The sequence below is a fragment of the Electrona antarctica genome (genome assembly GCF_951216825.1).
Source record: "Electrona antarctica genome assembly, chromosome: 14".
Taxonomy (NCBI): Eukaryota; Metazoa; Chordata; class Actinopteri; order Myctophiformes; family Myctophidae; genus Electrona; species Electrona antarctica.
This window is the reverse complement of record NC_136795.1, coordinates 8,862,836-8,877,555: the sequence shown is the minus strand read 5'-3', so window position 1 is coordinate 8,877,555 and position 14,720 is coordinate 8,862,836. Positions and strand designations below refer to the sequence as shown.

General features: G+C 42.2%; 1 protein-coding gene across 1 annotated transcript; it reads right to left on the bottom strand.

Moving 5' to 3' along the window:
• Positions 1-1,766: 1,766 nt before the first annotated feature.
• LOC306936043 (guanylate-binding protein 1-like) lies at positions 1,767-13,047 on the bottom strand. Its single transcript, XM_079519464.1, has 11 exons — positions 13,016-13,047; positions 11,999-12,190; positions 11,378-11,505; positions 10,597-10,706; positions 9,978-10,165; positions 9,622-9,855; positions 7,303-7,580; positions 5,458-5,670; positions 3,963-4,065; positions 3,627-3,808; positions 1,767-2,211 (listed from the first exon to the last, which is right to left on the bottom strand). Exons 2-11 carry the CDS (start codon positions 12,177-12,179, stop codon positions 2,050-2,052), a joined length of 1,779 nt encoding a protein of 592 aa, XP_079375590.1. The 5' UTR covers positions 12,180-12,190; positions 13,016-13,047; the 3' UTR covers positions 1,767-2,049.
• Positions 13,048-14,720: the final 1,673 nt, after the last annotated feature.

Genomic DNA, 14,720 nt, shown 5'->3' with positions numbered 1-14,720 from the left:
CGCGTGCGTCAAAAAACGCACCGGTTCAATTTTCCGTCAACGCAACGCAACGCGGGCAGTGGAGCCACCCTTCATTGATTAAAAAGGGAACATTCCCTGACGGTGACGGAGACGCGACGCTGACGGAGACGCAACGCGCCCGGTGGAGCCCGGCCGTGACCAGTTTGTTTTGGGAAGTCTGGAGCCTTGTTTTAAGGGCCTTAGAGGTGCAGTGGTACCAGGAGGTGCAAGCGTAGTCGAAGAAACCTATTAGGGTCTTCAAGGTGTTTTTGTTGACCAGTGAGGAGATCCTGTATAGGAATCTTGTTCTTTGTTTGACCTTTTTGATTACGTTGGTGGCCATTTTATCACCGGAAAGATTTGCCTCCAGGATGGAACCTAGGTAGGTAATTTCATCTTTTCGTGTGATAATATTGTCACCCACTCTATAAACCAAGAAGCCATCTGCCTTGCTGAGATTACTATTTAATCCAAATAGAATGGATTCAGTTTTTCCCAGGTGTAAAGATAGTTTGTTATCCACTACTCGGACCTAATAAATTAAAGGTGTACATGTGTACTCCAAATACACATGTGTTTAACAACAGAAAAAACAAATCACAAACGTACCCAAGCTCCTCTCCAGCCTTAATGTTTGTGCAGGTAAACAAAGCAATGTGTGGGAACCGCAGGTCCTGGTGAGTTGTGAACACTCGACAGGGACACAAGTTGGGCTTGCACATGTGGTTAATGAACCAGCTGATGTTGCCATAGAAACGGGCGTCAACGCAGTATGAGACTATGGGTATGAGTCTTCCAGCTGAGAGGGGAAAGAAGATGAAGGCTAAAAATGAAATACACCATTCATACAAAGCGGAGAGCATAAAGTTGTACAAAACAAATACTGTAGCTCACAAAATAAATTAAAAGATATCGGAATAGCTGAACTGATAAGCAGTTGATCAAAGTCACAGCGATCTCATGTCTATCCCAACATTGTGAAGATAACTCAGAAATGACTTGAGGAAATTGTCAAATTGACATTTGACAGAAAGGTCCACTTGGACTCGAGGATGAATTGGTTAGGTGGTAAAAGGTCACGGTCAAAGTCTTCATTGTTCATTCATTACATATATTATATGATATATATATGATTCCTTAATATGAGTCCTTAAAGACACAGATGTGATTGTAAATGGCAACTGGTTGGCGGAGGCATACAAGGTTATTCTTGCTTGTAGATCGGATAAATCAGGCTTTACTCTCATGGTCCTTTGTTTGATTGATTGATGATTGATGGATGGATTGATTGATTAGTTTATTGAACACAAATGTATAAACAGCAACAGTACAGTCAAAGTTTATTTTTTTGTTTGTTTATTTGATCATCCTTCAGTTTCAAATACAATATTTACAGACAATGAATGGAAGCTGTTACAAAAACAAAACATGGAATAGGCAGAAGCTAAAAGCTTATAAATGCCTATCCTACTTACAACAGAACATGATTCGTAATACTCATTACATTAACATTAACAGATTCACAAAACAAAAGTCAGATACGAGAATTCCACCCTACACCAAACCCACCCCCGTGTCACCGTAGAGATCCACCAGGATCCATATGAGTTACATAGCACTACATAACCGTTAGATTACACATTATTACTTGCGCAAGCAGAGCGTGCAAGTAATGTTATCAGTCAGGTGCTACGATGCGTAAAAAAGAAAATGAGGGAGAACCTCAATTACTCTTTCGAGAATAAATAAAGGTTTCAAAAATAATCCCTACGCATAATGTCCTTTGGGAAACCCAGCCAATGGCAATTTAACAAGAGATCCCCTTTTGTACCTGCATGTCACCAACCTTTCAAGGTGTGCATCGGCCTTTTTCTAAATTGCAGTGATGGCCCTTTGGGACGCAGCATCTCATTTTCAAGAGGGTCCCATAAAAACACGAACAGCATACATACATACAGTACAAATATAGATATCCGGTTAATTGTGCAGAGCCACAGATCCATCACATCAAATCAAACTAAAATGATGAAGTGCAGTTCAGTATTGACTTCAACAGAAACCGAAAAAACCTGCAACAGCATCGATGGCATGCTCATACCACTGTTTGCTCTGCCGTTCCCCCGACTGCTTCTGCCTCCTGAGAGCCTCCTGCTGATCATCCAACCGACGTGCCTCCGCCCTATCAGCGTTTTCCCTTTGTTTCTTAATATCCTGAAAGAACACATTAGCAGCAGGCACATTACACATACCATCAAATCCAATGCTGTACAATAAGCAAGGTAAATAATCATGCACCTACAGTAGATATGTACAGTAACTAGACTGTATGTGATGTATGTGAAGATCCAAAAGGATAGAACATTTAATAAACTTTCTTTCCCCCTCCACAGTCATACACTATTCATATTGACAAATCCATGGAGCAGTGGACCATAGGCCAGGTGTACAGTAGCTAATCAGTGATGAGGTGTAAAGATGTGCTTAATGGTGTCGCATATCACATCACTGCGGTTGTTGTCCTTGTATTGTATTGCATTGTATTGTATATGCTTTTGTATGGATAGTTTTATCATCATTTTTGAGTGGTGCAAACCACTCCAACAACTGGCTTTGTACCCGTGTACACGTGTACCCGTGTTTGTTCGTACCAAAAAAACGAGCATGGTTGCTATGGTCAGCAACCAAAAAAACGATCATGGTTGCTATGGTTAGTATGTGACGTCACTGACATCACAGATACATGTGTAGTTGCACCACTCAGTTCACACAGGTGTGATTTTTCTACTACACATGGAAATTAGCTTCTGGCTAACACTGGCCCTTTTACATGGATGTGAAAACTGTGTGTGAAAACGTGTACGTCACCAAGAGGAGGGCGGCGTCTGAAAAGCTAGGGACAGCCCTCTCGTGGGCATTAAATTCTAGCCCACATCACTCAAAGTCAAAGTCAAAGTCGTACGATTTGTCACACACGTTACCGCAGTGAAATTTGTTCTCCGCATTTGACCCATCTCTTGGAGCGGTGAGCCACAGCCAAGGAGCGGTGAGCCGCAGCGTGCGCCGCGCTCGGGAATCATTTGATTAGTAGATTTGACCCCCAATCCAACCCTCAGAATAGAGTGACGGTGGTATGTTTTTGTAAATATTGAGCTCGTTCTTGGCGACAACATAGTCATAGTGAACCAACACCAGGATGGATAGAAAGAACGTCGGGCCCAAATACATTACAAGGACAAGGAAAATGTTGTGAACAAACACGGCTCTGCTTCTATACTTTGTTGAACGTTATGTCTCTGAGCCTGTGCGCCGTACAGCCGAGATCCAAGCCATTCTACGTCTTTTTGTAAACTCGTCAATCTGGGTTCCTTGATGCTGTCTCCATGCTGGAAAGCTGAAAATCTAATTCTGTTTTCTGGCTCATTCCCTCGACGTGACCTGCTGTGGCACTTATTTACTGAGCAAGTCTGCACCATTGTGAGGTCAGTTTAAAAAAAGAACGTATACACGCACACTGGATAGTCGCTCAATGTAAACAAACCAGACAAGCCAACAAGTATGGCGGCCGCTACCACGTGACACATATGTTGACGCCCCCTCCAGGAGATTTTGGTACACACTATACTCACAGCTATCAGCTTCTCATGCTCTCCACTGGCTTGTATCTGGTCTCTCTCCATCTTCTTTTTGAGCTGTTCAATATTCGCCTCTAGGGATTTCTGCTGATCACCCATCTTCCGCTCCTGTATCTTTTGTTGCTCCGCCATGGCCAGTTTATCTCTCTCTGCCTTCTCGCATTTTCTTTTCTCCCCTGTAGGAAACCAGAACCATTAAAATGTCAGAAAAAAGTGTTACAATCACACAAAGTCATAATTACTGACAGCTAACAGGAGTCCACCCATGTCCCATCAGCTAAATCAAATAAAAACAGCATCAAGGCCTGCCAAAATGTAAATATTTATTACCTTCTGCTCTCCGCTGTGCCTCAGAGAGGTTTTTATCAGCTACCAGTAAGGTCTTGGCGACGCTCGCTTTCTCATCCAGGTATGACTTCAGCACCTCCTCAGCCTGGCACGCACGCACGCACGCACGCACGCACGCACACACACACACACACACACAAGCGTTTATTTTATTGTATTTATGTCTCTTTTCGGGGTCATGCCTATGTTCCCTCAGCCCTATGTTCCCTCACCCTTATGTTCCCTCACCCTTATGTTCCCTCGTCTTTATGTTCCCTCAGCCCTATGTTCCCTCATTACAAAACAGACCCTATGTTCCCTCAGCCCTATGTTCCCTCATTACAAAACAGACCCTATGTTCCCTCAGCCCTATGTTCCCTCATTACAAAACAGACCCTATGTTCCCTCAGCCCTATGTTCCCTCAATCCGATAAGTGCAAGTGTAATAAATGTAATAGTGTAATAAGTATAATAGTGTAATACAGAGAGCATTTCTTTCCCAATGAAATTGGCTGAAAAAAGCCACTCGTACTATAATCTCGCTTTTAGTCATTAGATGGCACCATTTCCCCAAAAAACAGCTCGTCTCGTCTTTTTGCCAGTCAGGCGTTGTCACCACGCATCTAAATCAAGGAAGCAGGCACGACTGCAATTCATCTTAATGTCTCTGAGCATTTTATCAGGTGCACGGCCTGGGAAGAACCTGTTAAACAAGAGAATACCAGCACTCACGGAACTGTCCTTAAAGGCACTTGTTTTCTTGTTCCTTGTCACGTACATAGACTTTTAGGTTCGGGTAACTTATGTGAGTTGACCCTGGTACCTAGGGCATAGGGCATACCGCGGAGCATAAAGGTGGACCAGGACTGTCAGCTCAGTTAGCCCTTGGAGCATATAAGGCATATAAAGTTTTCGCATGGAGAGTATACGTGCATTTATACCCTCGGGCAAGAGGGCATGTACTGTGTCATGGTGCAAAAGGCCCATTCATAGTGGAATGAAACTGTGTGCCTGTGGCACCCAGGGGTCCCTGGAATGGCCTCTGCTGTGTTTATATGCTGGTAGAATCTAAAGCAGCAGCATCACATATTTGCAAGAAAAACTGGTTGGTCAAAATGGGCAGATTGTTTTACAGCCCAAATCCACAGATACCAAGTTTATACAGCAATGACACTACTGTCTATCTACTTTGTTATAGCAAATGCTCCACAACAACAAAGTGAACAGGTCCGCGTCAATAGTGATGCTGTTGCTGCAGGGTGAACTATGGGTAGCATTATAGTATAATAATGCTAATCACCACACCCCAAATCACCACCAGCCCCCACAAAATAGGGTCTGTTTTGGAATGAGGGAACATAGGGCTGAGGGAACATAGGGCTGAGGGAACATATAGGGCACAGAAGAGATATAATAATATAATAAATGCTAAGGATAGGTTTCCCTGATTTCTGAATCCAAGTACTTCAGATCTGAAATTGAGAGGAATATAACGTACCTTGACTCCTTTGTGTTCTGCATGTCTGTATTTATCAGTCATCATCTGGAGGTCCTGGCAGAACGTCTTGTATCCTCCAGGGCCTGTGTAGAGACCCGTTTCCACTTTCTTCTCCAGAGGTTTAAAGACTTGTTTGATGATTTGTTTGCATGCCTTCCTGGACTCTTCGAAGTTCTTCTCACAAATCTCATTGTATTTATTCTTAAGTACAATCTAAAAACACAGGTCGAAAGGTACCTTTATATTCCAAAATGGGTTCATGTGTAGTGTGCTCCAACATGTATTGTCTAGAAGAAGTCACTGTTTTACAACAAGATCTTCACTGCAGTGTATCCCAAAAATGATTATGATTTGGCGAGGAGTGTAACAAATACGTGGTAGGGGCTCCCAGTCAAAAGACAGAAATGATGCATCAAGATACAAAGGGGTCATCATGCCTATGTTCAGTCAGCCCTATATGTTCCCTCAATCCCTAACATTTATTGTAGCCAAAATAGACCCTATGTTCCCTCAGCCCTACAGTATGTTCACAGACAGCCATCAGAATGCAGCCTGTTCACAAAACGTTGCGGTGCCATGCTCACCACCATTGGCCCAAATAAATTCGGGCAACTTCAACTTAACCCTAGATCATTAAACATCCTTTTTGTCAAACCATCACTAAACTTGGGTATATTTTACCCAAAATATTCCATGAAAATACTTCTCATCAAAATATATTGAAGTACAGCAATACATGGCAACTTGAGGTGCGCTTTAATATTTCATCATGACTTTTCACAAAAAAAGGTACGTGGTCTCACTGCTGGATTACTACAATTACCATAATGCTTTGCTGCACTCACCACACCTTGTGCAGAGGGGGATACAACATGTAGTCCAAGGAAGCTTTGAGAAGGAAAGGACATGGTCACGTGACTGGGCTGCACCATGGCACTTTCATGGATGCTTTCATGGGAGCCAAACTACCCGGAAGTTCGGCAGAATGCACTGGAGTCAATGAGAGCTCAGTGACCAGCTCATGAACAAACATTATTTATGAATGACTGAGACCTTTTGTAAAGTAATCGCTTTATTCCCACCGTTTCCCATCTGTCAGTCAAATCTCGCGATACCGCGGAGCCAGAAACGATACCTGCTGCTGTTTAGATCCTCAAATAAAATGATATACTGTGCTGTGCACTGTGCACATCGAAAAGCAAGTGATTAGAAAACAACCTGTGATATGTCTTCTTTCATATTCCTGAACAGATTATATGACAAAGGTCTCAATTGTTCATAAATAATGTTTGTTATGAGCTGGTCCAGCCGGCTCCATTCACTGCCATGTATTTATTGAACTTCCGGTGTGAGTTTTGGCTCCCATGAAAGTGTACATGAAAGTGTCATAGGGGCCAGTCATGTGACCATTTCCTTTCCTTCTCAAAGCTTCCTTGATGTAGTCTAGGAAGTTAGTGAGACCAGTGTCCATGGCATCACAGACACTTTGAAATACTAACATATCTAAAAACACATCCCACATAAAAACCCCCAGGAAAGTGTTTCTTGTCTCCCAAACATCATTAAAATAATATCTGGTTACAAAAGGGGTGAAGTGGCCATATGGTCTATTTTGGGATGAGGGAACATATATAGGGTCTATTTTGGGATGAGGGAACATAGGGTTGAGGGAACATACCTGTAGGGCTGAGGGAACTTGAGTACGCTCCCGATACGAATAGGGAAAGCAGCAGTTAAACAACTGCATTACGCAATTAATGTAGTTAAAGGTATTTTAAAAATGTTGCATAATGTGATGGAAACACTCATTATGAAATGAATGGGTGATGCTTTTTAAAAACTTACCACAAGCTTCTTCTGATATTCTTGGTTTTCATCTTTGAAAGAATGTTTCATGAAGAGTGACAGGGCCGCTTTCTCACTGGATGCATGGATTGCAGACAGCTCCTTCAGGGTCTTAGTGGGAAAGCGCACTGACTTCATTTTCTGGCCATAGTGGACCTGGGCCTGCTCAACAGCTCTGGCATTCTCGATCTCAGCCAGTGCCACCACAGCATTTTCCAGACAGGGCACCTTTCCACTACGAATGGCTTTCACGTATGTCTTTGCCAGTTCACCAAGCACTGCGGAAGGAAGGCCCATTCAGTAAGTTTGTTCAACTATAGCAATGATAGTTCAGAGATTGTTTAACTTGAATTATACAACAGGTCATTTTGAGGAAGCAATCTGATTGATTGAAACAGCTTTTTAGCCGTGCTTGAACCACGCTATTTCAACGGTTAATCAAAACAAAGAATTCAGCCGTGCTTTTCTCTCAGAGCGCAGCAGACTCGGTGGCTAAGCTAGCTAGCTATAGTTTCTTGGGACATTTGTGGTCGTATAGTGACTACATCATGTCATTGAAAAAATATTTTTCAGCGATTCTCTTAGTTTTAAGGGTAACTGTTGTATAATTGCAATATTACTCAATATTACATTAATGCACCGCAGGCGTGCATTAATGACGATAAAGTACACCCTCGAGTGTAATATTGCTTAAGTAGACAAAAGATGTCAGATGTTGCTCAGTCATCCTTACAAAGGTATGGCTTATAGTATTCCATCGTCAGTGAGTAAATTGTATCAAATAAACAAATGCTCATTTTCATTAAAAAAGGCAATTCAAATTTGTGTTTTTGACAGCAAATTTTGATTTTTAGTTTAGTCATAGTCTTTTGAATAAAACTTATTTTAGTCATCTGAACTGTTTTAGTGTTAGTCTAGTTTTAGTCGACTAAATATAAGATTTTAGTTGACTAAATCTACAATTGATTTAGTCAACTAAAATGTATTTTGGCGGGCCTTGATGTCATCATAATGACGCACTGCGACACCTTGTGAACTTGTAGATCTGCTATTTTCAGCATGCAACCAAACAAAAATATGACTGGATCCTCCACTAGTCCTTCCCTAACATTTTAGTCTAATTTGTATTTGTTGACAAAATTGTCAATATATTTTGTCTTAGTTTTTGTCAACAAAATCAACACTAATTATAATAGTCCAGGGGTTAGGCAGATTAACCACGCTATTTATTTAACCACCTCGGCTTCGCCTTGGTGGTTAAACTCCCTCGTCGGTGAATTATCTCCCGACAATGACCACCTAGCCAGATATTATCCCTTACATATAAGGAAACATTGTCCAAATTTCATTATGCGTTAACTAGCATGTGTCAAACTAGGGGGGGGCATCATGAACCCATTCTGAACCCATTCCAAGCATTAGTTTTGCACAAAAACACCTACATTCGGCCATAGCCACTTTCCCAAATGTGATGACCTCATCACAATTCACAAATGACGGCTATGGCTGTTTTTAGCCCAAGGAGTGTTTTTCGTGCAAAACTAATGCTTGGAATGGATTCAGAATCAGGACTCATTTCAATCATGAAAACCCCCTAGTTTGACACGTCACGTCACATGCTACTTAACGCATAATGAAGGTTTTGCCTTATAGCCTATATAGGATGTTGATGGTATGGTCACATATAACTGGCGATAACTGTCATTAAGCTACTGAATTGGAAGAGTTATCATACCACAATATAAACTAGAAACATGTAGGAATACAAAAATACATTTCTTACGGTCACCTTAATTAATGAAATTATCAGCGTTGGCCCCTGCACTAAAACAAAAACACCCACAAAAATACCAAAATAAAATCTATTCAAATATTTTGACCATATGACCCATGCAGCAAAGTGAGCACAGTCATTCATTTCTTTTTCTTTTTAAATTTTTATCCCTCGATTTTGTAACCCATTTTTTCACCCCTGTGCCAATTATCTAATGTGATCCTGGGCTCTCTACACACCCTCCGCCAACCTAGTCCCCATATATGGGGGACATGGGGAGAGCAACGGACTTGAACTCATGCTTCCTTCCTGCCTGAGTGTCCAAGTTGCTCCTTTACACGTGACAGGGGGGAGTTTCCCTGGTTGGACGTAGCGCGTGGAAGGAACACGTTATTCCAACCAGTTCCTTTCCCCTCCATCAGGCGCCCCTGGCTGGCCAGGGGGAGGCAGTACAGTCATTCATTTCAATTCCTCAAATGTTCTTGACTGACAGAAATGCAGACACCCAGTGCCTGCAGTGTACCCTTTATTTGGATCCCACTTACTTTTGCCAGTGACCATAATGCCATCCCCGACGGTCTTGGTCTCAGACTTAGTGTAGATGTGTTCAGTGAACCTTTTGGCCTGTTCAACAAACTCTGGGTCCAGATCAGCATCAGTCATTTTCTCCATTTTCTGCATTATCTGAGGCTTGGCCGGTCTCTCAAACACAAAGCATGAGCGAGGCAAGAAGAATTTACGAAGGCAGGCACGGGGTTCGTTGTACTTCCGATCTTGACCTTTGACAAAATGAAACACATACAGAACACTTTATACCTTTTAGTGTAAAGAGCTTCTAATGCCTAGTTTAAATGATTGAAATCTCAATTATATTCAAATCATTTTCAGCAGTTTGTGAAACCTTTTATCTCCTTAAGACCGTGTTCCAGGTACTCGTCTGCAGTTATGGGTTTCTCATCTACCTCCAGACGGAGTCCAAAATCTCGCACAGCCCACACAAAGGAGGGAAGGAAACGTACAAACGCACGGTCATCATTCTCATCCTTACTGGACTTCATTTTGATGTGCTTTGTCAGTTCCGTCACATAGCTGTAAGGGGTGGTGTTAAGGATGACAGAAAAATCTCACACAATACTGGGTTTGTACTTGAGGTATATTTGTTTCATAAGTCACTTTTGCTGCTATTTCACATCCGTGAGACATAGCCTAAATTGTCTCTCAGCTGGGCAAACATGTCATGACTCGCAGGGAGTATCTATCTATTGATGACCACAAACAAATGGTTGGGTGTTGTTTGGAGCCTAGAACACCTACTGTGGGGGATATGAAGCTGAACATTTTAGTTTTTAAAACAGAAATGTCTACATGTATTTAGTATTAAATACTGAATACATGTGTGTCAAACAAAAAATGAAAATGTTTTGTTTGAAAACATGCCAAATATAGGACTCAAAAGTCACAGATATAATATGAATATATAATGAGCAAAAGAGGGAATGAGTGAATAATTTGAAGGATACTGAAGGTTCTCCAAGGATTTATTATCAATGGTGCCCAAGCTGTTGTAGACCAGGGTGCTGCTGAGCAGAACTGCCATGGCAAAGATCCAGTTGTCATTCTTCGTATTTCCCTGAAACCAAAATAAATTGCTCACATTACATTGCTTACAATTGCTTACATTACTCTGATCACATGTAGTTCATAGTTTGCCACCATTAAATTGTCCATTTGTTATTCGTTTGTTTAACAGACAGCCAAAAATGTGCTTCCTCTGAGTGCACTCCTGACTGATACGGTACATGATGATCACATGACTTCAGAGAGAATGTGTACTGATTTATGTGAGTTTCGGACACAATCAAGAGGTCTGCTTTTTAATGTGAACTTTTTTTTTAAACATATGTTTATTAAATTTCTTAGTATTCTCACAACAATTATTCACATATATTTATATATATATATTTTTTTTTACACGCATGCATGCACGCACGCACGCACGCACGCACACACACACACATTCATTCCACAGAGATTCATACCCAACTACCTTGGGACAACCCATAACCATGCATGTCATCATAGCCACATTAAACTGTTTACATGTGGGTAAAGTTTATTTACAGAGGCATAGAAAATGGCGTCGTGTGGTGGGGCTGAACGTCCAACTCCACTAATATAACCACTAGGTTCTGATGTCACATTCCCATCCCTTACTGTAATAACTTGATTATTGTGACCATAGGTTGCATTCATATTATTAAATGCAATGTGATTTTAACATGAAACTAAATGATGTCTCACCTTCTCAACATCTCCCAGTCCCTCGGTATCCAGCAGCACCAGAGTGTGGTCAGTCTTTCTGGGGTGAGGTATACACCACATCCAGATGCCTTTTGTCTTGGATTGAACGGTGGATCCCAGGGGGAATCCTTGAGGATGGAATATGGGACAATAACAAACCAATTAAAGACCATGCATTATTAAGTCATGCATTATTAGATGAAAAAGCACCACTATGAGAGCAATGTCTCTGACTCATTCATCATCATCATTTATTTAAACTAGAAGAAAGTGTAGAACGGAAAATATGTTATATTTTGGGGTGGGCAGTGTAAATAATTTGCACTGAGAACATAATACAAACTGCATTATACTCCCGATTTGCGTGTCAGAAACTAGCCTACATGTATCCCCGTTTGGAACCTCACCCTCTGCTATTAGCTCCAAGAAGAGGATCGAGCCCTCTCTCTATAAGAAAGAGGGCGAGAGAGAGAAGGGGAGAGACATGCAGCAACGGTCGTCATGAACGGGACTCGAACGCGCAATGCACTGTCAGGCCAAAGCCTATATGTGGCATGCGCCTGGACCACTTGGCCAGCGGGCTCCCCATTAATGATCTATCTTAATGAATAAAATGCTCACCATTGTTTTTCCCAGCCAGCTTGTTCATGAGGTAGGACTTTCCGGTTCGGTACAGGCCCACTACTGACACCACCACCACTTTCTGCTTAATCTTGTCTAAAATCTTCTGGGCACTGGCAACCATACGCAGTCTCCCATCACTGTCACTCTCAATCAGACATACTGGCTCCTTCATTGCCATGATGGTCACTGCTAGTGGAGAAAATAGAAAAAACACAGAGGGACATGAGGATCCTATGTGCATTGCAAACTAAAGCATATATGGTATTAAGGCTTCCTTTTAAAGGGGGACATCAAATATATTATTCCAAGCGTGGTTGCCACAACACAAGTCGTGGGTTGTGGCTGTCAGGACAGGACCCAACAAAAACCTAAAAAGCCATAAAACGTGCGTAGATGGCATGCATCCTACTAGGCTTATGATAAACAAAATCTGCATTGAAATAATCGTAGAAAATACAATGATTATCACTGATATTATCAACCCCTCTCTGTCTCTAGATGTTCTAAACACTATTATAGACCGGGTGTTGGTCGGTACCATCTGGGCTTAATAATGCTCGTAGTGATTTATGAAGGTACACTATCGTGGTGCTTGTTGGGCACTGGCCTACTTGGAACGATGCAAGTTGGAAATGCATGCCCCATCCAGTATGTGTCCCTTTTAGGAGCAGCAGCTATCCCGCCTCTAGCTGCCGCTGATTGGCCAGGCCGTTTGGTGGCCGGGCATCAAGTCTGCCTGAGAGTTCCCAGATGGGAGCAGGAGGGGGGAACACAGTGTACTCTCTGCTGCCCCATCTGGCGGAGTCAGGTTAGGGGGGGGGGCAGTGATAAAAACATCTACTTTGTCTAATTTCTTTCGCCTTTTTTTAAGAACACACACAAAAAAAACAAGAATGGAAAAGGTCTAAGAAAGAATAGGAGACAAAATTAAAAAAAGTGCATTTTCCCTGTGTTTCAAATAACTTATTGGCGAACACTATATTGTATTGTGTGTTTCCCTGCTAGAGTTCTTACCTGTTACACGTCCTGATGATCCTCACTCCTCGTCTGTAGAAATAAAGTCTGCAGTCACACAGTGTCAGGTAATGAATCAGCTTATATGCAGTGAGCGGGGCGGAGAGACGGACAGAGAGATCTATCTGGTGCTACTGGATTCCTCTGCACCCGCCAGCCATACATACAGATATCTGGTGCTACTGGATTCCTCTGCTACGGACAGCAGACATCCCTCTCTACCTGCCTGGTAGAGAGGGTGCGTGCGTGCATGCGCCAATTCACTTGGCTGTGCGTGCGTGCGTGCGTGCGTGCAGTGATAACTGCGTGCGTGCAGTTATCACTGCAAGAAATGTTTTGACAGAAAGTAGCTCATAGCATAACATTTTTATGAAGCGAACACTTTGCAGATGGATAATTCAAGCTTTTTGTACAGTTGCAATGTTGGCGAGTTTGACATCGTTTAATACAATCATATAGGACTTTTCAGTTTGGCTGTATGGGTATTGCACAGTGCGCTCAGTGCGCTATTTCCGAAAGTGTCCTACATATTGTACTGCTTCATTCTACATTTACATGCTTTTTTGATGCCAAGGTGGCATGAACAAAGTACAATATGAGTTAGACATGAATATATTGAGGATGTTGTACTGTATTGTACACTGATTTTACCATATTATATTTGTGTAGGTGTGTAGGCCGTAGGGCAACACACATAAGAGTAATATCAATTCTTTGATTATGTTATGAAGAGTATATCAGAGCATACACTAACACGCTTTTTATCTTATCAGGCTTGTTGAAAATCATGGATTTAGTTGAACTACGGACATTATTACTTGTGTACAGAGCGAAAAACTGATTGTTACTGCCCATGCACAGATGGCTCTGTGCATGTAAAACACTCTACTGGTCTGTGGGTTTGCGATAAATGGTGGCCTTAAAGGGACACTCTCCCCTTAGATATATATATATCAATGACGTTTATAAGATTTAGAACACTTTCCTGGGGATCTTTTGTGTGTAATCTCTGGTTTTAGATATTTTAGATTTTCCGAGTGGTTCTGACGTCAGAGACACTGTTTTCATTACACTTCCGGACTACATGGTTGTCAGACTGGGGTGTCAAAAAGATTTGTTCCACCTCCTACAACCTTCGTTGACCCCACCCCCACTGCTGCATTGTTATTGTTACTTTGTTTGTATCATGGCAGCCACCTAACCTGACTCCGCCAGATGGGGCAGCAGAGAGTACACTGGGTTACTCTCTGCTGCCCCATCTGGCGGAGTCAGGTTAGCCGTCACCAGGACCAGAGTACACAGAAAAACAACTCCGGCGAAGAGACGGAAACTAAAGAGACTTGTTGTGTCGCCATGAATTCACCCGTGCACAATTCCTGTTAGATGGGAGGAGAGGGAGAATCAATATCTGTAACTCTCCACAACAACGTTGGACACTGTAGACGGTAGAAGTCCTGGAAACATACTAACTGGGAGGAACAACCAGAACCAAGCGGGTGTAGTGTGGATGGAATATTGTCGCCAGTCACGAGTAAGTATATTGCTAGAAATGTAGTAGGCCTATTGTAGCTGTTGCCAACTTCTTACGTTGTGTATTTTGTGTATGCTAAACCAGGCTAATCGTGGTCCTTATCGGAGTGCATTGTTGCCTCTTTTCTAAATAAAATCCTGGCCTATCCTACTTGAGCGACGCAACGTTATGGCA

Coding starts and splice junctions, on each gene's coding strand:
- LOC306936043 (XM_079519464.1), bottom strand. CDS start 12,179: ATGGCAATGAAGGAGCCAGTATGTCTGATTGAGAGTGACAGTGATGGG. Junction 3,809..3,962: donor GGCACAGCGGAGAGCAGAAG/GTAATAAATATT, acceptor GGTTTCCTACAG/GGGAGAAAAGAAAATGCGAG. Junction 2,212..3,626: donor AGCATGAGAAGCTGATAGCT/GTGAGTATAGTG, acceptor GTGTTCTTTCAG/GATATTAAGAAACAAAGGGA.